Source organism: Symphodus melops (genome assembly GCF_947650265.1).
Source record: "Symphodus melops genome assembly, chromosome: 13".
In the NCBI taxonomy this organism is placed as follows: Eukaryota; Metazoa; Chordata; class Actinopteri; order Labriformes; family Labridae; genus Symphodus; species Symphodus melops.
This window is the reverse complement of record NC_136703.1, coordinates 17,129,858-17,153,776: the sequence shown is the minus strand read 5'-3', so window position 1 is coordinate 17,153,776 and position 23,919 is coordinate 17,129,858. Positions and strand designations below refer to the sequence as shown.

Here is a 23,919-nt window from a genome sequence, read left to right as displayed (position 1 = left end):
TTTGGTATTTAAAAAAAAATATTTTACCAAACATTTTTAAAGCACAGGAGTCTATCATAAAGAACATGATACATCCATCCATAATATATCTGATACAAAAAATACACCATATAGAGTAATACTGTAAATAATAATATAATATAATATAACATACTTCATAGACTAAAAGAGACCAGCAGCAGAGCATAGAGGAAAGGGAACAAAACTTGTTCCTGCACCATTATTGAGACTCCCACATAACATTTTCTTCTGCTTTCACCACATTGAGATCAAATGACATATCATTTGATAACAGGAGGATATTAGAAGACTGGGATACAAGGCCCTCAGTGAGAAAAAATAATCTGGGCAGAAGCCATCTTCATGCTTCACTCACATCTTCTTGGAGAATATAACAATGGTGAATTGTTCATTCTAGAAATACAATAAATATCTTTGCATCTCCAAAGACAAAACTTTGGATTCAGATTTTTTTTTTTTTTTAAAAGATGGATCATCTTCTTATGTTTTTTAAATTTGTGAAACAATAAAATGAATGATACTAACATACATTAGTAAGTGAAGTCAGAGATGACAAATATAGATGAAGTTTGACATTGTAGAGTTTTCATAAAATGGTGTTTTAAAACAGATTCCTTCTAAATATTCTTAGTTTCTGGTTTTATAAAAAAAATAATCAGAATTTGAGCAAAATGAACAACTCAAACTGATCCTTGAAGACAGTGGTATACTTTGTTACATAGTTCAATAGGGATATCAAAAATCCTCTCTCACTGGATAAAAGTCCTTCTCTAACTTTTAGAGTGAGCTGGCTGTGATGAAGACGTAGATCCTGGCCTGGAACGTAGTAAACGTCCCCTGTCTCCAAAGCTTCATCTCCACATTGATTAAGAAATCCCTCGGACCCTCTACCTGTCGATGCAGGTAAACGGCGCCCGTGTAGGTGTTTAGCTTCCTGGTGCTGAAGTAGTTCTCCTCATTTCCCTGTGTGATGCTGACGATAACGTTGTCACCTGAGTAGGCGGGGGAAGGTCCAATACGGAATATCTGTGCAGGGATGAGGATGTTGGACTGAAAGCTGAGGTAGTAGTAAGTGATTCTCAGAGGGGAGTTTTGACATTCCATGTGGTCTGGACAGCTCATCCGCTCACAGCGACTACAGAGGACAAAGGAAAGACAAGATCATTTTATTTATTTGATGTTCAAAGGGCCTCCTTCAAAAAATATATTATTTGAGTCTTCTGTCTTTACTGACAGGACAGCTGAGGAGTAGGCGGAAAGAGAGAAGGGTAGATGTGCAGAAAAAGGGTAGCTGCATTAAGGACAACAGCCTGTATACAAGTACATGGGGTGCCTTTCAGCTGAGCTGCACCAGTGCCCCAAAGTGCTAAACATAAGAAGTTAAAGAATTTAAGACAGGGTCTCATTGGGATTATCTGAGAGACTGAAAAAAATAAGTGGACTATAAGGAGTAAAATTAAATAAATAATTATTTATAAAAATAAAATAAGTGTAAAAGCAAACTCCCCGAACAGAAAATCTGTCATAAAATTATTCACCTTTGCATGACTTCCAAACTCATAAAAGTGAGTCAGCCTTTGACAAGATATCAGTGAGGCATCATGTTAAACATTCAGACGCTGACTTACGTGTCAGACACTTTGCGGTAGTTTGGCGGACAGTTGAGGGAAAGGCAGCGATACCCTCCTTGGATGTTGTAGCAGGTCTCAGCGAGAGAGCAGTTATGGGCCCCTGTGGTGCACTCATCGACATCTAAAACACACATACATGCACAAGGGCTGGTTTATTGCCTGGAGCTGAGGAAATGTGTGTTATTCACAGGAGACCTCCTCATCGCTGGAACTTGTAAAACAAAACAAAAAAGTAGTCCTTGTGGAGGCGAAAGAAACTGAGGGAGTAAAAATTCAAATTAGCAAGACAAGATTTTTCGGCCAATAAAGCTTTATTGCCTGTGTAATCACTGAGCCTCTGTAAAAAGGATCAATTATATGTATCAGAGCATAACCAGTACTTGGCACTTTCTGTAGAGCTCAATGGATGCAGAGAATCTTTCAGAATGTATTTCAGAGCGGTATTCAATTAGGCACACATGTAATGAAGCAGCTAAAGGACAGTTCTTCCTGTGTTTTATTTTGGGAAGGGGGGGGGGGGGGGTCACCTCTGCAAGAGCGGCCATTTGGAGACATTGTATATCCATATTCAGGACATGCACACTGGTAGCTGCCGGGGACGTTCACACACTTATAGGTGCAAAGATGGCCGATGCTCTGGGAACACTCGTCGATGTCTGGATGCACATGGAGGGAGCAAACGAAACAGATTCATGAACATTTGCCCAAATACAGGCGTGTTATAAAAAAATGTTGTTTTTTTAATTTGTGTTATACAGCGTGCCTCACCTTCACAGGTGTGCCCATCCTCCCTCAGGTAGTAGCCCTGTCTGCAGTAGCACTGGTAGGAACCGTACAGGTTGGCACACTCCTGACTGCATGGGCTGGCCAAGCACTCATCCACGTCTGCCGATTAGAGGTTAGCGCTCATTACTGTCAGTTTGACTTGATCAAAGGATTTTCTATGTTTTTATCCAAACATATAAACAAGATGAAGTTAATAAGCCAATTATGTTTTTACTGGTTTGTGCTGGAAGGCAATGGATGATAATAATAAACTAATACTTCTAAGTAGAAACCCTTTTCTGTAACATGCTGTACAGTGGATGTTATTATCAGCTTTGTCTGGAAGATCTGCACTCCTCAGACACACACAGGCATAACACACCCAGATTCACACAAAAAAAAAAAGACATACAAGCACATGCACCAACATGTACACATGGATGCACACATACTCGCACACCCATTAATACACATACACACACCTTCGCAGTTCTTGCCATCCCCGGATAAGCGGAAACCAGTGGTACAAGTGCATTCATATGAGCCTGGGGTGTTCTCGCAGGTCTGGGCACACAGGCGGCCTGGGTAGCGCCAGCACTCGTTCACATCTGAGAGGGAGAAGAAGCCGTGTCACCATCCCTGTGTATAGTGTGTGTTGCGTTTCTGTGTTTGCACCCATGTGTGCAAGTACAACCAACCAAGCGTGAGCCGGTCGTGTACGTGTGCATGCCTGTGCGTGTCTCGGTGCATGTCAAGGAGAGTGCAATGTGAAGGGACCAGCTGCCTGCTGATAGTCTAAACACTTGAACGGAGTCCATTATCATGAGAGTCACAACACAGTGAATCACGAACAGAGGGAGCGGCAGCAGCAGCAGCGGTAGGGACAGAGCACAATCCTCTGCGGCAGCAGACGTGATCGGCCCAGTGGATTTACTGCAAAGCAAAGCTGGGGAAGCAGCAGCTCTCCCGCCGCAGAATAATAAACAGGAGCAGCAGAGTAGTCAAGCAGAGAAGAGGGGAGACTGTACCAAGGAGTGCCAAGGAGGAGAAAAAGTGGATAAAGGGCAGAGAAACAATAAGCAGAAAACTACCACATACAGTATATGTATAAAAAGCTGCACTTGTGTGTATGCATTATGTCTCACATACCTACACACATCCTCCTGAATGAATCGTACTGATAGCCAGTGTGACATTCACATCGATGGGATCCAGGCAGATTGTGGCACAGCTGGCCCTCTCCACAGCGATGCAGGCTGCTCTGACACTCATCCACATCTGGACCACACATGATCGAAAAACAGAGATCAAAAAAATACATTAACAGGGATTTGAATGTTGGTGGCCTAGTGGTCAAGTTTGCACGCCCCATGTACAGAGGCTGTTATCCTTGGCTGTGGGCGGCCCTTTCCCACTCTCTTCCTAGTTTCCAACACTATCCACTGTCATATCTGAATAAAGCAAAAAACATTTCAGAGGAATTGACATGGAGTTTCTGAAATGAAAAAAGTTAATAACAATATTTTTTTAAAGATTTATTGAGTATGTTATGCCTAGTATCTAATACATGTAAAAACAAATACATTTGTCACAACTATAGACTATATAATACTTACATGTAGACTCAGTGATATCAATCATAATTTCTGAAGAATTATTTTAAAGCCAAACGATTGAAGTCACCATATTTGAAATGCTATTTCAACAGAATCAATCAATATATCTTATCAATCAAGAAACAGGCAGCAAGGTGAAGCTAAGGCAGGCCTCAGGCCTCCTGTTAAACTGCTACAATGTGCTTGCCTGTCAGTTAAGTTATCGCACCCCTTATTCTGCAAATGTGTGCATCACTCTTAAATAACAAAATCAAAAAGACAAGTTATAACACAAATCTCTTTCAGTTTTTTCCAATACAAATCTTATTGGACGAAACCCGTGTTTTGCACCGCGCTGTAAACGTGTTGAATGTAGGTATTTTTAAAAGGGATCTTATGGGATTGCTTGGATTGTACAGCCAGCCTCAAGTGGACACTGTAGAAAGTGCAGTTCTTTTGCACGTCATCATTTCTTTCTTCCAGCTCCAGAGGTTTGCCGCTTGTTCATACCTTCACATCTGCACGTCAAATCATCACTTGACACTCTGTTCATGCTTGACAACTATAAATCATACCGATACATCTGGATCCATCAGGGCTGGCATGATAGCCACGGCTACATATGATCTTCCTTTGGCACGTGAACGATCCCACCGTGTTGATGCAGTTAAATCCCAGACTACATGGCTGGGCTAAAGCATCACACTCATCAATGTCTGCGCCAGAGAAACAGAGAGAGAGACAGAGAGAGAGAGACAGAGAGATGAAGACTGAGAAGCACATAAGATCCTTAAAGCCACAAAGTCACAAGGCATTAGAGACCTGAGGGCAGCTCTTTAGCCAAACTGTGATATCAAAGCAAGCACACATCACAAACTTACATTCCCTTGTATAACTTTGTTGTTCGTGTGTGTCTGAAATTTTCCCGATTTTCTCATTTCTCAGAGCAATTCTTTTACAGTTCTTTTAACAGGAGCATCAGCTGCCTCGACATGCCTCGGTTCCTGCCCCTGGGGCCTAATTCCACGGCATCAGTTTGTACTGGAGGAGGACGAAGGATTGGCTTTTATCCACCCCTCTGCAGCCCCTAACAGCAAGCGTCTCTGATCTCCTGTCTGTGTGGCATTTAACCCCTCTGTCACTGCAACTGTGCAAATTCACCTGCAGTACATACAACTGTTCACTGACTATGATTTACAACTGGTGATATTTAGATCACCGTCTGTGCTTCGAATAAGATTGGATATCTCTTCATTTAAAAAAACAATACCTAAAATTAATAAAAACAAAGTATTATTTAATTGTTGAATAGTGACACATAATCCCACCCCAAACACATGTCACCTGATTATTTCTTCTAGTTGTAGCATAAAGCGAGGAAAGATTTTATAGTGAATGAAAACCTGACACAATTTTCCAACAATTTTAAACCCTCTCTCTGCTTTAGTAAGAGATTGATTTCTCTTACCCTTACAGATGCCATGTGTGTCTCGGTTAAAACCCACAGGACACTGAGGTTTAGGGTTGCACCTGAACGAACCCTCGGTATTCACACACTCAAAGGCAGGTCCACAGTTGTGGCTTTGCTGAGCGCACTCATTGATATCTGAAGAACAAACGAAGACAAAATGAGCTGGTGAAGACTTCACAATTATTAACTGTAGATGAAGCACAAATCAAAACAATATTAATATCAGTCTAATGATTTTAATTATTAGATATGCACATGCTTACAGTATTATACCAAATACAATCATGCAATGCCATTCTTTACCACTGGATGGCACTGTGGCTAAAGGGCAGATTTTACAGGTACTGACTTTCACTGGTGGTTTTGATCCAGTCAATCCTCCATAGAGGTTCATCAGGAATAAAACAATTGTTTCACAGCAGAGGAATTATATCTTGGCTCTTTTTATAATGAGAGCAGCCTGAATGACAGATTATTATTTCAACTTCATGCGTACATCTAATGAGTCAAAGCCACAGAAGTCAATGCAGCAGTCCTCTTGTGCAGTGTGTGAATTAACATTTCCATATATCCCCCCTTGAGTTCTCCAACACCTGTCTCCTTAGGATTTACCTCCTGTCAATCAGGCTTCCACATCTGTTGTGTTGTATGAACCAAAGCTGGAGGGAAATCACCTCCTCATAAACACACACAGAGTGGGGCACATATGTCACGTGTACGTGTGTGTGAGCATAATGGATGAAAGTATCACTACTGTAATTACTGTATAGAGGCCTAAACAAGCACTGGCAGGCTGCCATGTTGATGTGTCTAGGTCTCTAAACAGCAGATAGTGATTGAGAGTCTTGCTCTCGACACAAGCCCGGCAGAGTCGCAGAAGCTGAGTGAGCCTGACACCAACAGAGTCAGAGAAAGAGAAAAGCCAGGAAGACGGATAAATGTGTGAGAGATCAGCAGTGAAGGCAACTGACTGAAGGAACCTCCAAAGGTGCACCTGCTGGATGTGAGAGTTTAACCCAATGAATAAAAATATGTCAACAACGTCTCAAAATAAATCACATGAATTTGAGCAAAATGAATTTGTCAATCCAAGCTGATTATTCAAAATGACTTGTTGACTTTTTCTATGTTGCAACCATGATGTCAAGATTTGTACTTTTGGGTGACACAGAAGTCAACAATTGTTTTTCCCATGAAATTAGGGACATGTCCCTATCGTAAACTTACCCGTCATTGAGTCAAATATTTATTCTATACACTGCTAAAATTCAAATCTTAAGAAAATCTTTTTAATCTAACAATGGGTCAAAAAGTACTCGTGAGGATAAGCCACATTCCCCTCACAAGTCCAGATTTTATCTCAAGACATTACAAAAACAATGCCTGAATTTTAAATCTGCCAATGCAGGAGGTAATTTTTATTTGTTGAGTGTAATTTTACTTCTGTTTTTTCAGGAATGTTATTAAAAGCTATACATCTGGACTTGTTAGGTGAATGTGTCCTATATTAAGTGTACTGAGACTGAGAAGTGTACTGAGATGCCTAATTGAGAATAAAAATGAGACGAATAGACTTTGCAAGGATTTGAGTTTTTCTAGTGTCAAATCTGGATTTTATGTCCAACTCCTGCAAACCAAACAAAGACTATCCCCATCTCTCTTGGAAGTATACTTTGTTAAGCTGAGCTGATGCTTTGCTAATGTTAGCCTTATGTTCAAAGCCTATCAGAATGGCCGGCATGGTGGACTCTTGGTCTTGTTTGCCCATATTTTATATCAGTCTGTGGATGCAATTTCAATTCAATTCATGGTTGCACAATTGACTCATATTAATCTGACAATCATTGATATATTATATACCTTTAACCCAATTCTAAAGCTTTTAAGAAAGTGTGTATCAATGCAAGTTTGCATCATTAATGCTTGATATATTATTGTAACTGAGCACTGTGTTCAGAGAATAAAGTGGAATACAATGTGGTTTCTCGGAGTTTGGGGACTTTGTTTAAGAGGAAAGAATATTTCATTACTATTCTTTCGTAAATCACAGATCAGAAACAGGAAGCGCAACATGTAAGCAGTCTGTGTTCCGAGGCGAGCTGTTAAAAATACTTTCTCATTGAGCCTGATTGAACATCCTTGAAGCTCAGGAGTAGCTGCACATCAGCTGGGTCTCCTCTACTGAGCCCACAGAAATTCTTCTGGAGTGGTGAACAGCACATCAAGCAAAAGTCATCTTAGGGGGTCCTTCTTCCTGAACACTGCTGCTGCGTTATAAATGAGACCTCTGCACAGGCCCAATTTATGGTGCATGGAAATAATGAGACGTATTGGGAGGTTTAGTACTGCGTCTAAAAGTTGGACACCACCCACATAGAGGGCCGGGCAGCTCTTCTTACTGGAAGTTAACAGTGAAGAAATACCTGCAAAATAACTCTCTTGAGTTACATTTGTTGTTATCCCTCCTTCAGTGTGAAATTATAAGATCACTTGACATGGAAAATGATTCAAAACAGAATAGAGTGATTTTCGGTGCTTATTCTGCAGGCTGATAAAAAAAAAGTGATTGTTTGCCTGAACAATGTGTTTTCCTTACATTGTCAACATGCTGTCATACAAATGCTCTCCTGGTGGTATCTACAACATGTTCACTGTGTGAGGAAGATATTAGTTGGATGCTGATAAGGTGCAGTGTACCTTCACAGATGTCGTTGTTGATCTGGTGTCCCGTGGGACAGGTGATCAGTCTCTGACAGATGTAACTCCCGGCAGTATTCACACAGCGCTCATTCAGCTGGCAGGCATGTGGAGACAAACACTCATTTATATCTGGGGGTTTAGAAAACAGATAAAAGAAAAATATGCCAGTGTGAATACATGATAAAAAGCACTAAGGAGAAGCTGCATGTTGAATATCTTTTAGAAAGAGAAGAACACAGATATCAGCGACTGAGCTGGTGTCTGTCTGTAACTGTCAGAGGCAGATTAAAGCCACAGGGTGGACCATCGTCTGGGGGAGAGATTATAGACGAGCCCAGTGGGTATAAAACCCACTGCCTTAGCTTAAAGATATACCCATGAGGAGAGGCAGTTTAGACACTGAGGGCAGGAGCTGATCAGCCTCAAGATAAAATAAGTCCACCACCTTTCTGGGAGGAAAAAGAAGGAATATATGACATTTGCTTGGTAAAATATATTGTGATAATGCAAGGACGGTTGAGATAATCCCTCTTGGTTGCCGCTAAATTCAAGGAAAAAATGAGAATAATGTCTACCTTTATATTTTGTCAGTGTCACAGAGTGCTGCTGAGAGTAAAGGGATTAGGGCTGTATCTCCAATGAACATCAACACAAACTTTATCAGAGGATAAATACTGCCAAGAAGCTCTCCTCAACTGGAACCAAACACTTCTGACTGGGAAATTAACCCCATATGTATTGGCAGAAATGTTGGAAGTCTTTAAAATGGGGGCATTTCTGTGGTTGTGATGTCGGTTCCTTACCCTCACAGGAGTGTCCATCAGCCTTCAGGGAGAATCCCGGGTAACAGGAGCACTGTGGCCTTCTCCCCACTGAGGTGCAGTGTTGCTCACATGGGTTGTTCCCTGGAAACAACATTTTACAGTCACGTCTAATGAAATGTACTGTACTTTAACTCCAAACAACAGTATTCAGGGTGAAACAGAGGAGAGATGTGTGGCTCTGGATAGGAGACAAAAACTTTATTTACTGTATTTCTCTTTGCTCATTTCCTGTTTCCAGGTTGATCCCTGACCTGGTCATATTGTATTTCCTACTTTTGGCCCACAGTGTGATAGACCTCCACCCTGTGTCATGGAAACCAAACAAGAGAAACAAAAATGTGACCCTGAAAGGATTATGACATTGGGAACTTGTAGGAATGAGTGGCAAACTAATTTTTGATTCCATCTCAATGCCTTGCACTACATTTCATGCAAAGGGTGAGCTTGGAATAAAAACATGCTAATCTGGAGTTGACAGCGCAGTCTGACCTCTCCTCTGAACTTATCCGACTACATTAAGATGCATGTTCCAGTCTCCGCTAAGATGTAAGTAAGACTGAAAGTGGTTGTTTTAGCTCCCTTTTCCCTCATTACGTGGTACGTTTCTAACCTTCACAGGGGTTGAGTGGGACGACAGGCTGGGTGGGAGGCACAGGCGTTGAAGTGGGTTCCACTGCCGCTCTGTCGTCCTCCTTGAGTCTGTTCTCCTCGTCCGTCGTCTCTACAGGGACACATGAAAAATCACATCATAGGAGTGATGAATTACAGTGTAATCAAGAAATCCTCCTCCCCGTCAACTGCAGCCTTTGTGCGAGGCTTTAACCTTGTGTAGTTCCTCCATCTTTATCCAAGGATACGAGGCCTGTAGCTACAGATGAAAGTTGTGACAGCTATGACTGCGAGACAGGAAAAACACTGCCCGCAGACAAACATTTTCTTTTATTAGTGAGCCCCATCCTTCACTGTAATTTGTGGGGCGCTCTGGCATTAGAATCCTGTTGGGACAAGCTCATGAACACAAAAGCAACTGTTGATTAAAGTCTGGTGCAAAACAGAAATGTCGACAGCATTACATGGCAATACTTTTTAACAGAGCAGACATTAAGTTTACCCAAAAGCATGATTTTTCAGACCGTGAATTTTTTAAAAAACTTTTTGACAAGAGCGAGATGTGATTACCTTAGCATTGCTGTCCAGGAAAAGGATGTTGGTGTGTGATTACAACAACTATTATTAGGCAGTATCAGGCCTTGTAGACAGGAAGAAACTCACACAGAGCAGGAAAATAATACACTGTGGATGTGTAGACAAATTATATCAAATGGGGGCTTCCTGACAGGAATGCAAGCCGTAAACCTTTTATCAAAGAGCAAATGGCACACAGTTCCTGTGATCTGGCATCATGAGGGGAAATGTCTGCTGACAAAACTACACTGGTGGTCTTCTCTTTACCTTGGGCACAAGTGAAAGCATCCTCCTGCAGAACATATCCAAGGAAGCATTCACACCGGAAAGAGCCTGGCGTGTTGATGCATCTGTGGTGGCAGATGTTGCCCTCATATATCAGGCACTCGTCCATGTCCTCCACCTCCACCGCATTCTCCCCGTCCTGCTCCTCACCGATGGAGAATGCCTCTTTCGGGTACGGACTGTCAGATACTACAAGACACACAGAGAAAGAAGCTGTTGTTCTTTATTGGTGTATTTAGTTTTGCATGAATTAAAAACAGAAACAGCCAGAGACTCGTGCAAATTGTGGCTAGGTTTAAAAAAAACAAAACAGAATACAGCCAAACAAGATTCACACATTGCTTCATTGCTCTTAGAATTGCAGTACAGGGGTGATTGAGGCTATTATACTTCGACCTCGGAGGCCAATGAGAGAAACTATTTCTCATCAGGGTCCAGGGAACCTACAGTACTAACATGCTTCCTTTTAAATGCTCGTATAAATAAAATTAATTGTCTTTGGTTTGGACTTTTTCCCTGGTATTTGCAATTGTGTGCATAACAAGTCCCAACCCAGCAACCTCCCCCTCCCCTCACATGATTTTGCTTGTGTATCTGTGTGTGCAGATATTTGTTGACAGTACCTTTTTTTGGCGGCGCAGTGGGGTTGACAGCAGGCCCCTCTCGAACAGAGTGCCAACCATCTTGACTCCCAGCCCTGCTCCCCTCCCCCTCGCAGCAGGTTAGAAAGACATGTCTGCAGTGGAAGCCCATGTATTGGTGCGCTTCACAGTTATGGCCCTCTCTGCGGAACTGCAGTCCCAGAGAGCAGCAGTCACAGCACTCCTGCAAGGTCAGGCAATCAGTCTTTACAAAGGCAATCATGACTCATGTTGGCTTTAAAAGTCGCTGCTGTACTTTGAAAACAATTCAAAATGAACATGCGGAATATAACATTCACATTAATCTTAATCTTAATCTTTCCATAAAATATGTTGGTTGAACCTACAATTCATTTGTAATGTGTAAAGGATTGACTGCTGTTATCTTTTTGTTAAAGTTATCTAAAAGCATAGTTGTGTAAATGATACATTAAGCCTTTCGAGGACACTGAAGTTGAAGTATGAAAGTGTTTGACTGTGTTCTAGTAAATTTTTCTGATCCTTTTCATTAACCTCAAGTGACCCTGAGACTGAAAATGCAAAATACATAATACGTGCACAAGTAATGAGATCAGGATTATTGTTGGAGGTACTCTGAATTCAGTGATCAATGAAAAACTTAGCATGATAGCATGCAAAACTGAGATTTAAAAAAGGTTTCAAACACAACCAATAAAAATTAGCACGTTAGCACTTAGCTCAAAGGTCAAGGTCTACCAAGAATAGCTCACAAAGCTGCGAGCTGGGTGATAGACTTAGTTCTGTCAAATATTACTTCGATAATTAAAAGCTTGTATTTGGACACTCTGCCTTTGCTCGCAACCTTTACCTCCGTTTCTCTCTGTAATCACCACTTAGAGTGCAGAGAGGCAGAGTGGAACATTAAACTACAGTAATGACCACTGTGATGTGCAGTGGCTGTATATGGCCTAATATCACTAAATCTACAGGCCTCTTACAGAAAGGTGGTGAAAGGCGATATTTAACAGCTGAACTGCAGCATACAGTCGATAAATGGACCCATGCAGCTCGAGGGCCTCTGGGCAGGTAGGTAAATATCCTCCTACACAGAGGTCGGAAGGCAAACAAATGGCTTTGAGAATCTGGATCAACAGGATGAGGATTCACAACCTCCATTACTTGACCCTCATTAGCCGCATTATTAGTCACATGTGCACTGCTTCTACTTTGCCTTATCAATAATCAGCCTGTCGTTACACAAACCACACAAATGACATCTGACTATTTAGTGTTGTCTACTTTGAAAACAGAAATGTAAACTTACTGACTGTAGGAATTTTCAGTTGCAATTAGCCATAATTCATTTTATCTTAATTAAATAAGCTAATTGAATAACAGGGAATTTGCATCAAAGTAGTAAAACTCACAGGCGATCTCTGGAATAACGGTATTCAAATGCTTCAGAGAGACTCAATATGGCTACAGACTAGTGCTTTCAACACAAGTTTTCAATTCTGCTGGAACTAATTCATTTATCAATGGCTAATTAGGCTTGTATTAGGCCTAATTAGAAGTTTACAGTGTCATTAAATGTGACTGTGAATCTAGTGAACTATGCTTGCCCTTTTCTGTCTGGTCATGAATACTTGCCTTGTAGGAATCAATCCCACATTTATCGTTGGCATCACGACATATATTTCCCGCTCTGGCTGCATTTATTCCAGCCAAACACCGACTTTCTCTCAGGGACCCGAGGCAGCACTGTTGTTGGGCAGTCCTGGCAGAGAAAAGCACACAGGGGAAAGGTCCACACAAGTGTTTTTGAACTGCAACCTTGGCCCTAAAGCAACAACAAGTGGGCTGGCTGTTTTCCCAACAGTGCTGGTGTTTTGAATGTTTTACAAGTCCAATTAAACGGACAAATAATATCAGAGTGATTTACCGTTCAGTCAAAATAGGAACCGAAATGATTCATCTTTAAAGAAAACATCCCATTACAACAACATTTACAAACAGCCCTCATTTACACATCAAGATGATTTAAAGTCTGCAGAGCTAAATGACATGAATGGGCGTTTAATAATGGCCTTACCAGCAGATGAAAAGCCTATCTCTTGTGGGTGGCTCCATGTTGTTGCAGTGACCATTAGTTGAAGCCCATTTCTCTCCTGTCTCACAGCAGGCTGTCACTAGCTCCTCAGCAGACACTATAATGAAACATCAAGACCCAGTTCCAGAGTTATTCCTCTCTGTACAGTGTTTCACAGAGATCACATGAAGCAATGGCCTTAATGTGAATTCAGCTGTTTTTAGTGACAACATGCTTAAAATAGCGATTACAAGCTGTGGATTTTTTTTTTACTCTGCTCTCACTTTCATTGGCAGGGACAAGTATGAAATTCAAACCTCTTTTAAACTTTTGCCTCAGAGTAACATGGATATATCCTGACCAATCAGAGTAAGGGCAGATTGAACGAGTGACAAATTAGCACTTCATTTTAAACGGGGTCAGGGAACAGACAGGGTAAAAAACACATTAGCCATTTACTGGGAAAGTGTACATGTGTTCCTTCAATAACAGGGCAGTACATTCCTGCTTTGATTTGTGGCCAATACATTACAGTAGAAGGAAAATTTCATGACATTCATGCCTTCACTTCTATTCCTTCACCATACAGGTCAGAGTATGTAGGCTATGTGCGTAGAAAAACAAGATGGTATTCTTTTGCTATTGACAGTGAAATTATTTTTTTCTTTTCAACTTAATACATTCTACAATTTCAGAACTCGGCTATTAGAATGAGGATAATCATGATAAATATATATCGTAATATTTGGACCAAAGACTTGCTAAAATAGAGTAAATGAACAAACCACAACAAATGTATTGTTGCTGTTTTCTTAGATGAGTTGATAATTTGTTACGAGCAGATGTTTTATTTAATGTCTTATATAGCATTATATTATATATTATATATCATATATCAGAAGAAATATAAAAATAATGTAAAACACATTTAGGCTACGGGAGCCTATAACTATGCTAGCAGCTACTTTGAGCCGTATGCTAATTTGAGCATGCTAACCCAAATAATGAAAAACGCAGGTATTAATGTCCTGTAGATATGTTCTCCATGGATAAGCTGACTTTGCAAGACAAACATTGCTCGCTAGTGGGAACTACAATTATTGGTTGGTCAATATGTTTGATAAATGTAGGATCCCAATGAAAGTTAGTCCATTGTCCCTGCTGCCAATGCCTTTTTAATGAGTAATGTGTTTGCTATTAAACCTGTTTTTTGTATCTGTGGTCATTAGTGTCCATTGGCCTTATTTTCTTAATGTCACTAGCCGTAGCTGCGGCTCTTCTCGCTTTGCTGCCTGGATGTAAACCTGCAGTGGACAGCTAATACCACAAGTAGTGACCAGAAGAATGCAAAACCACATTTAGCATGCATGTGGCGTAAAACCTGGCTTGTGGTGCTAATACTAAAGTTAGCCACACTATGCAAACCAATCAGACATAATTTAATCGCAGAGTGCACCGTTACATAGTTTCAAATAGCAATTTAATAGGTTACAGACTATATGTTTTGGACAGTTCTTAGCTGTGTTTAACCAATTTTGCTAACTTTTGACTGTTTTCTGAGCTGTTTGTATTGGGACCTTTGGACGAGACAATTGTCTGAATTGATTTTGGTTTAATCAAGTGAAATCGAAATTAAACAGAAACAGAAATTGCAGTCTGGCCTAGAGTTGTTGGCCAACTTATGATCCCACAGAGGGACATCCATAAACCACACTACTAGTGCAGCTAAAATTGCACAAATAATCTTTTGAAGTTGATTAGTCTCTCATAGCATGGTATGTTCCAGTGTCTTACATGCCTTATATGTGAAGGTCATGCAAAGGAAAGACCAAGCAGCAACCTTATTGCAATTCTAAACAGATGAAGCTCTGCACAGACATCTGAGGGTTCACAAGGTCATTCTACCATTTAAGCTTCTACATCCACTTTATTTTTGTCCAAATACCTCTCCTTGACTTTCCTATACATAATAAGACCAAGGCAATTACTCAGGATAGAACCAGCTACTGCCGCAGTGTGCATGATTTAAAGGTTTGAAAATGAGAAACCTTGCAGGCACAACGACTCTTTGATACAGCACGACAGAATCTGTGCCAGCCGTTGTGCAGTTAAACAAGTCCCTTTGAACCTGGCTGAATGTATATTAAAAGACAGAGTTATAATTATTCACTCCTTTCATTTTCTCCAGGTGGTATCAGTTCACTGTTCATGAAAAAGACACTTACTTACTGCATGTGCCCCCCCCCCCCCAGAGGGTGTACAATGTATACAGAGCTCATGTGTACAGTTCAAGATCATGTTACCAGAGGGTTTAATGGATGAAATGACTCTTTCACTACTTTTTACTGAAGATGGTTCTTTAGCCGAGCGATATCAGAGTCAAACCCGTTCTCTTCCTGTGTCTTTGACAGACCTTCTAATTAAGCTAGGATCACAACTTGTTACATTCAGTAATTAGCCTAGTTGATTTATTGTGCTTGCACGATCGAGATGTAAAAAATACACTTTAAGGTCGTAGCATCTCTCTGTTCCAGGCCTGTAATTATATCTGGTCATTTGAAGTATTAACACCAGATGCTTTGCTCCTCTCCAAAGCCAAAACGAGTGACATCACACACTGCAAAATATGGAGCAAGAATAACAACCAAAACGGGCAACTCTGAACATGTCTGGAGGTTTCAGTGAGCTGCCACTAATCAAAGCCCATGTGTCTTTGCTCTCTGGGTTTTGGCAGCGATTCACAATACAGGTGGGCTGAGAGGAGCAGGACTAACAACCTGAGTAACAGCATATGCGATGGGTCCATGACATTCAAACATGAACAGGTCAGATGATTGATGATTAAAGCTTTAAGCATGTTTTTGTGTGTCTATATGTGTGCATGCAAACCTGTGTTAAAGCTGAGATGGGCGTGTCAGCCTTCTTCTCACCTACAGCATGAGCACTTGCAGAGATCGTGTCTGTTCAAACACATAATCAGTGTCCGAGAACAGCTGGCTGTGACATAACAGGGAGGACTCCCCTTCTGTCACCATGACATCATCTTCAAAAACGGCCAATTCAAGTCTCAATTATTGACAACTTAATCTCCCTGAGACTGTGAGCCAAGTGTTATGTGAGGAATCTTTTTGTAGTGTTAAGCAGGGTGAACGTTAGTTGACATGAGTTCATAGGGCTATGATGGTTTTATAGAGGAACCTCTAATCCAATTATAACTCCTTGTTGTTAATTAACCTACTGGAACAAGTGTAACACAAGTAAACGGACTGGCTGAAGTTTTGTGACTTGAAGTTTTTGTTTCCTAAAAGTGGCACACATGACACACCCAAACAAGCACCATGACATTTTTTTTTTCTTTTTTTGCATATTAAATCAGTTAAGCATATTCCCTTGCACGTCTCCGACCAAATAGTCTCCACAGTCCTGTAATTTTAACCACTTTCCTGTTGCCATACTATGTCTTATGTGTTCAATGGAGCAGAAAACAGGAAATCTGCTCATTTCTTGCCAGAGGAAATCCATCCAAATCCTGATTTTGGAACTGATGGATAAAAATAACACTACCTAATTGGATAGTTTAAGGCTTCCAAATCTCATTAACAGTAAGTCTTTTTTCTGGAAAAGAAACCTTGATATTTACAAGGCATTATCAGGCATTTAACATTTTATACCAAAGGTTCCCTACAGGGTCATATTGCTGCAAATCCAAAAAACGGTAAAAAATAAGAAACTTCCCATTGAACCGTAAAGTTTTTCATTTTAATATAATTACCAGAATAATGTTTTTATTAAAATAGTTGCTGTATTATCAAATTGATAAGCTTAAGATTTTACTGTATAGTGACACAAAATATCATGCCGTTGTGAAAAAGATTTTTTTTAACTTTAGGACAATATACTGAAATGTTTTTATTGTGTGGGCAGCAAAAGCATTTTTATTCATATTTGGAAAAGAAAAATTTAAGAAATTGTTTGTTTTGTCAGTCAAAAGAAAATACCTGTTGACAGCTGTGCATCGCCAGTTTGTTGATAACTGAACTGCTGATGGGTAAAAGCTGCAGATCTGTTATTTGGTTAACATATCTATCACCGTACAGTGGGTTTCTCTTATGAGAGGTTTCCTGCATTTGGAGCAGATTTTAATTTGTAAGCATCGGTAACAAGTGGATGAGGCGGTTTTTCACTAAGGACATGTTTAGGAGTAGGAGACATGCCAAAAATTCCAGGAAATGACCTGGAAGGCACCCTTGATTGGCTAGGATGAGCTATCTCCTTTACACTGATCGTGACACTGGTGTTAGTGGTACAGTTGGAAAAAAAAAACCTCTCACATGGCCAGCTATGGAATTCACCCTCTCTCTCATCCTGAAGAAAATTATACATCTGCTCAACCCACTCCTATATGCAGCATGTTGTGACAGTACTGTTAAATGAAAAACAAAAACTCCAGCTCAGTTCAACATTGTAGCTGCTGTTTGGTAAAGTAGGAAGCGAAGTAACTAAGAGGAGAACATGTGGAGGTGTGCTTTAGATGAAGTGATTACTGGGAGGATTGGAAAACCAACAGGAGAAGGGTAATCACAGCGGCTCATGTGGGAACGGTGAGCAGCGTCTGGCAATCAAGCCACAACAGTGCTCTCATTCATCACATGGGTATTATGCTGCTCACAGGTACAACCCCCCAAAGAAATCCTATACCAAGTCCAGCCCGGCATCAATAAAGCCCAAACAATCCCATCCCCCCTCTGAGGACACAGCATTTAGCTGGAAACAGAGGGGGCAAACGAGCAGGAGTTATTGACTGAAAAAGAAATGACAGGGCTGAGTTCCACTTCAAATGGAAGCCTGTTTAAGTTAAGTGAAAAATGCTTGTGCTCTTGTTGTGAATGCTTTGTTTTTTCTCTCTCCAGAGATAATGGCATTGATAATAAGCATTAGTAAAGACTCTTATCAGCTGTTTTTTCCCCTGTGTGTGCTTCAACATGTCACCACTCTGGAAATCTTCCCTTAGTCCGATGACCTCCACCCGTCAACCCTCACAGTGTCATTCCCTCCTCCCTAACCTGGGACAAAAACGCTCTAACTTCAGCTTTAACTCTTTTATTCACAACTGAATAGCTGAACTTCATCCTAATGCACTTATGGACTGTTTGGAAAACCTTTGAGCTAGTCAGTCAAAGAAAATATCCCCTTTTCCCTGAGTGGATATGAAAGATTTTATACTGGTGTTCACAAACCGCATCACATTTGTATGTATGTAGCTTTTCTTAACATAATTTGACAGCAGCAGTAACAAAACGTCCATCTCTGACCAAGATTTCCATCTTTATGCCGGCCAATGAACCTGGCAGGTACTGTACTGCTGCAGCTCACACAGAAGCATCTCACATATCCACTTAGCATGTAGTATACATACCTATGGGGGCCAGGTGCTGAAAGGAAAGAAAAGTCCTGACAGGTCTCAACAAAAATCCTAGTGTTGTTAAGAAGGTTAACCACACACCTTCAGACTGTGGTTGGTTGGAAAAAAACTGAGAAGATTTCAGAATCCTGACCAAAGTTTTTCTAGTGATGAATTCACTAAGGCGGTTATGACAAGGCTAATGCCCGTCAGTCATCTATAATTTAGATTAATAGGGAAAATGGAATACAGTGAGACAACCCTTAGAAATAAAGCCATAATGTATGGGGAGGTTATGATCCAATTACTCTTCCCTAGGCCTCAAGTTTATTAATCATTAACAGTTATGGGACTGCACAGTATCCCATTATTCCCTAAAGCTACAGCAATGCAAAATTTGGTTACTTTACTGCATTATATTTAATTAAGAATATATTAACTTTTAATTTAATATATGTAACCTTACTTCACATTTTGGAATAAGACATTGTGTTTTTCTCATATTTTCCATTGTACTGTTTTTTATCTTGTAGACCTTGTTATCACTTCATCATCTCTTTCTTTCTTTCTCTCTCTCTCTCTCCCTCTCTCTCTCTCTCTCTCTCTCTCTCTCTCTCTCTCTCTCTCCAAGAGTAGATTGGCCCGTTTGCCCTAAAGGGGAGATGACCTGCTCAACCACATACTGATGAAGGATACAGGCAGGGAGGCATCTCTCACAGATGGATGTAGGGAGAGAAATTATGATATTGAGCTGCTCTTATGGGATTTATCAGATATACTGGAAGTATCATAATGTAATTGTGGCGCCTGGCTTTGTATTACACGCTATTTACAAACCTCTAGAGAAATAGGAATCTCACAGCCTATAAATGCATGAAATTGACCACATACTAAGTATGGTTCTTTTGTCTTCTGACGAAGGTGGCTAATGCTATCAAGGGAAAACAGACTTTCCATGGACAATTGTTTTTTCTGGACCACTGCCAGTCTGAATGAAGTGATTATGAATTCCTTCTCAAAAGGCAGGATGTGAGAAAAGGAAACAATCTCCTGAAAGAGAAATGGCCTAGCATATTTATATTCAAATGGAGGCCTTTTCCCTTTGATAATTCATGCAGGTTGATATGCTGAAGTGCTGTTTGATGTAGTCGAGTGGTAAACCGCTAGCTACCACTAGAATTCAACCACTTCCTAACTAGCATTACCTAAAGCTTCGAATTAACGCTTCTCAAATTTAGATATACAACTGAAGTATCCAATGGTAATGTTAGTATTGAGCCACCTCCAAGTTAACATGCTGTCACCTAGAAAGTTTTATGTTTGCATTCATCCACTAGATAGCTTGCATAACTGTTAGTCGCATATTTACACCTTTCAAAGCCTACTAAATAAACCTATCAAACAGTAATGTAAGCATTCACCAATACTTTCAAACCAACCTTCAATTTATTTCAGAAGTGGCTGAATGAGGGACAATTTCGCGCTGGATGATTTTTTATCTAGCCATTGAATAATACAAAACATCTCATGCGTCACATTTCTTTAAAATTCAACTTCTTTTGACAATTAATTCCACACAAAAGGGTAAGCTATGGTTAATAAAAAGAGATCAGAAGAGCCTGAAACTCTTTCAATATTCTTACTTACATTCAGTGTCTTCCTCTGCCTCATGGGAGTGGTAGTTGTGGAGGGTTTGAGATTGTCTTTGAGGCTGTTCCCTATCCTCCTTCATCCTGACTGGAGCTCTGCTGGTAGGACTGAATTTTACTGTCGGGTATGTTCCTTTCTCCTCTTTATTGGGAGACTGCCTATGTTCCAATGTCACTTTTTCTTGCTCCTTATGGCCAGCAGCACGAGTACCTCCATGACTCCCTGTGCTATGTTTGTGATGGCCGGAGTGTCTGGCACCCTTGTTTGTATGGGCAGTGTTAGCTGTGTCTTTTACAACATTTGGAGCAGCTTTGTTTCTGTCACCATTATGTCTTGTGGTCCTTTCGCTAACATCCTGTTGGTTCTCTGTGGTCCCTCTCTGTGTGGTTGTCGTGAGTGATGTTGATGTTTCACTTTGAGCCCCTGTAGTGGTTGGATCCATGTCATGTGTGACCTCAGCCTCACTGCTTCTCTCTGAATGAAAGGTTTTCACTGTCTCTCTTAACTCCTGTCTTCTGTAATCATAGGAGCTGAAGGAAGTGGACCTTGACTCTGGGTAAGTTGGTGGTGCTGTAGTAGATTCCAGCGGTTGAGCCAAATCTCGGATAGTGGAAGACGTTGGGCCTGCCAGCGTGTCGTCATAGTCTCCTCTGCCAAAACTGGGTGGGTCCTGCTTGTACAGTGGTAGAGTGTTTCCCAGTGCCAGCTTGGAAAATGGTCCACCTGGAGTCGTTTGTTGCCTGTCATGACGACTGCTAATGTCTCTCAAAGGGTTTTTGTAACTGGTGGTGGTCACTCGCGCAGGCTTATTAGAACTGCGAAGATCACAGCCCGGGATCGGTGAACACATTAACCTTCCACCCTCATTTGGACAGTGGCAAACCTGGCATTTATTTAAGTTAAATGAGTGTCCAGCCTCATACTTGTCGTTGCCATGAGTGCAGCCAATCCGTCTACATTGAGGACATCCATCTGCAGGTTGTAAAATATCAATGCAGTTGGGGGAAAGTTCAGGACATGGGATAAAATGGCAGCTTATCTTCCCCCCTCCCTGCGGACAGGAGCATTCTGTGCTTCCGAAATCCACAAAGTAAGATTCTCCCTCTGGGACTTTCCCCCTCCGGAAGCCTGCTTGGACACAATCATAGTACTGGTAACCCTCACAGGTGCAGCCCTTGCGTGTACAGGTGGGACAGCAAGCACCTTTCTTTAAGACAGTTTCAATGCAGTCATGCTGAGTAGGACAGTCCACACCCGTGCAGTCTTTCTGGCTCATACAGGTATCCATGCACAGAATCATCCAGCATAAAAATAACATAACCCTCTCGATGTCCATTTTTGCATGAAAAGGTTAAAAAAAATTTAATCTCAAAAGCAGTCTTCAAATTAACTATCTCTTCAGCCTAAATTGTATTCCAGATGAGAAGAAATAGAGATGTCTTTGGGCCTGTGAAGGGAAACAGTGGTTATTTTAATATTTTATAGTGGAAAAAGTTGTCGATCATTCAGCACAAATGTTATTTTTGGTTTGTTTGGACAGTCACCTGCTTTCCTCTTTAAAAAAAAAACAAACCTGCCTGCTTTAAAATGACAACATGTCGATTGTATATTTTTCCATCCCTACTCTTTTGACACCACAGGAGATGAGCGCTGTGGTTTATATAGAGAGATTGCAGGTGGAAATATGGGCGACGAGAAGGTTGACTTTGGAAATAGGCACAATAATAGTCTCAAAGAAATGAACAGATATTTTAAAACTGAAAGCTGAAATAACAAAGATAAGCTTGTATGACAATGATACAGCTTGCGGCAAAACAAACAATAAAACATTGCCTTGATTTTTCCAAGTAACTGTAAACAAAACTGTATGATGGACATTTTTTGTAACTACTGTATGGTTATTTTGGTTGTTAATTCTTGCCTTTAGCTGTATGGGGCATAAACCATGTCAGCAAAACCATGCTTTTGCAACGAAGATGCACAACTGCAATTGTTTAAACTATTGCAAAAGAAAAAGATGACCTATTGTCCTGAATGTGAAGTGTGGATCAAAATTTGATATTCTTCAACAGCAACGTGATACCATGAAATCAGAATATGACATACTTGATCCTGTGAGTAAGTGATGTGACTCCAAATCAGAGAACATATTGAAAACCAGGTGTTTTCTATTTCACTTTTCCTGTTATTCCTCCCTTCTTGCAGTTGTGCCAAGCTGAACTGCAAGAAGGGAAGAATAATACAAATACAATACTGTTCAAAATGAGAGACTGAATCTAAAATTGTTCTGTATAATGAACTAGACATTTCTTGCTGAAATGTGTCCTTTCACTGCCCATTTTCTTATCACATTTTCCCAAACTGCATGTCCTTGGAGTAAATTCCCAACAAAATAAGGCTCGGAAAGGACAGCAGACATTTACAGATTACTTTTTTTCTTCAGCAGAAACAGACTAGCACTAGATTGTGTGAGAAAATAAAGAAACGTGGGAACCTGCTTTTTGTTTGGTTCAAGTGTATCTGTCTGACTGCCAGTGCACTGTTTGGATAGCTTATTCCAGCCTATGCGCTGAGTTACACATACATTATTATATATAGTTATTTTCTAATACACTGTATATATATAATTGCATCGCTATATACAGTATAATACCTATGATCATTTAAAATCAACACAACATCCAAAACTGCTTTCTTCTTTCAAAAAAAAAAAAAAAGAATCAATGACTTCTTTGTGTGCTGCTGGTACCAAATCTTTTTACCAGATCTTCCAGCCTATTACAGAGACATGGCCCTCTGTTTTGGTGTGTTCAACTCAACACTAAAAGCACCAAACCAAATTCTGTGAGTTTGTCTAAAACTTTTACAAAAATAAAGCTAAATTCTGAAAATGCAAAAAGCATATTGATGATCACCATGGAATCCTTTTAAAGTCCTTATAGAGCTTAAATGTCTGTTAGTCTGCTGCGTCTTTTGCTATCGGGTTAGGGAATGTCCTACAAATCATATCAAACAGCGACTCTGTGCTTTACCCCCCAGTGCCCAAAAAATGAACTTTTCCTTATCCTTATCCTTTTGCTTACAGTGAGCAACATGCGACATGTGCACATTTGTCACGCTCAACCAGCGTCTTCTCTCATCTGTTAATTAGGTTACTCCAATCACGAGCGCACACTAAAACGTTATTCATGCATTTTTTTTTTTTTTATTACGTGTATGAAATTAAGAGTTATGATTGGTGACTTAAAAGTACACACTTCGCTATCCCATTGAGAATTAAAGCAGCATTTATATGTTATGGTAGTTTTCGAGCTGAACTAAAATAAAAAAAATTAATTAACGACAGAATTGTGGGGTTTTTTTAGGTCTGAAACAGTAACCTATCAACGAGTTACTACCATAACCTGTAGATTTAGATTAACATGTCAATTAAACAAAGTTTCAAACATGACAGTTTAGCCTATCTCAGTTCAATCAACTGTCCCGAGGGAGTCCCGAGGTGAGCAGATCTGCACACACTTGTTGCGCATTGGGAATCGTTCAATGAAAACTATTGGGTCATCAATGACATCGGCTATTCTCTGCCATAAAAAAAAAAAATCTCTTGCCTACCTTGTGTTTCTGACCTCGCAGTGTTGGTCTGCTCCTGAAGGCAACTTGCGTGTGAAGTTTGTGCCCTGTCTCCGGCTGCGAAGGCTGG

The 23,919-nt window shown here is 40.5% G+C and overlaps 1 protein-coding gene across 1 annotated transcript; it reads right to left on the bottom strand.

The window, feature by feature from the left end:
• On the bottom strand, positions 1–23,919 carry LOC306833444 (fibulin-2-like). The gene is made up of 17 exons (XM_079358695.1): positions 23,832–23,919; positions 20,217–21,666; positions 13,172–13,286; positions 12,730–12,856; positions 11,101–11,302; positions 10,460–10,666; positions 9,618–9,728; positions 8,987–9,088; positions 8,181–8,312; positions 5,481–5,618; positions 4,588–4,728; positions 3,567–3,695; positions 2,900–3,025; positions 2,421–2,537; positions 2,180–2,308; positions 1,650–1,773; positions 1–1,156 (listed from the first exon to the last, which is right to left on the bottom strand). Exons 2-17 carry the CDS (start codon positions 21,553–21,555, stop codon positions 799–801), a joined length of 3,597 nt encoding a protein of 1,198 aa, XP_079214821.1. The 5' UTR covers positions 21,556–21,666; positions 23,832–23,919; the 3' UTR covers positions 1–798.

What these genes read in the sequence shown, in the direction of transcription:
- LOC306833444 (XM_079358695.1), bottom strand. Translation starts at nt 21,555, where the DNA reads ATGGACATCGAGAGGGTTATGTTATTTTTATGCTGGATGATTCTGTGC. An exon ending in TGCTTTCACTTGTGCCCAAG is followed by an intron (nt 9,729 to 10,459) that starts GTAAAGAGAAGA and finishes GTGTCCCTGTAG; the next exon opens with AGACGACGGACGAGGAGAAC. An exon ending in ATTCAGGAGGATGTGTGTAG is followed by an intron (nt 3,026 to 3,566) that starts GTATGTGAGACA and finishes TCTCCCTCTCAG; the next exon opens with ATGTGAACGAGTGCTGGCGC.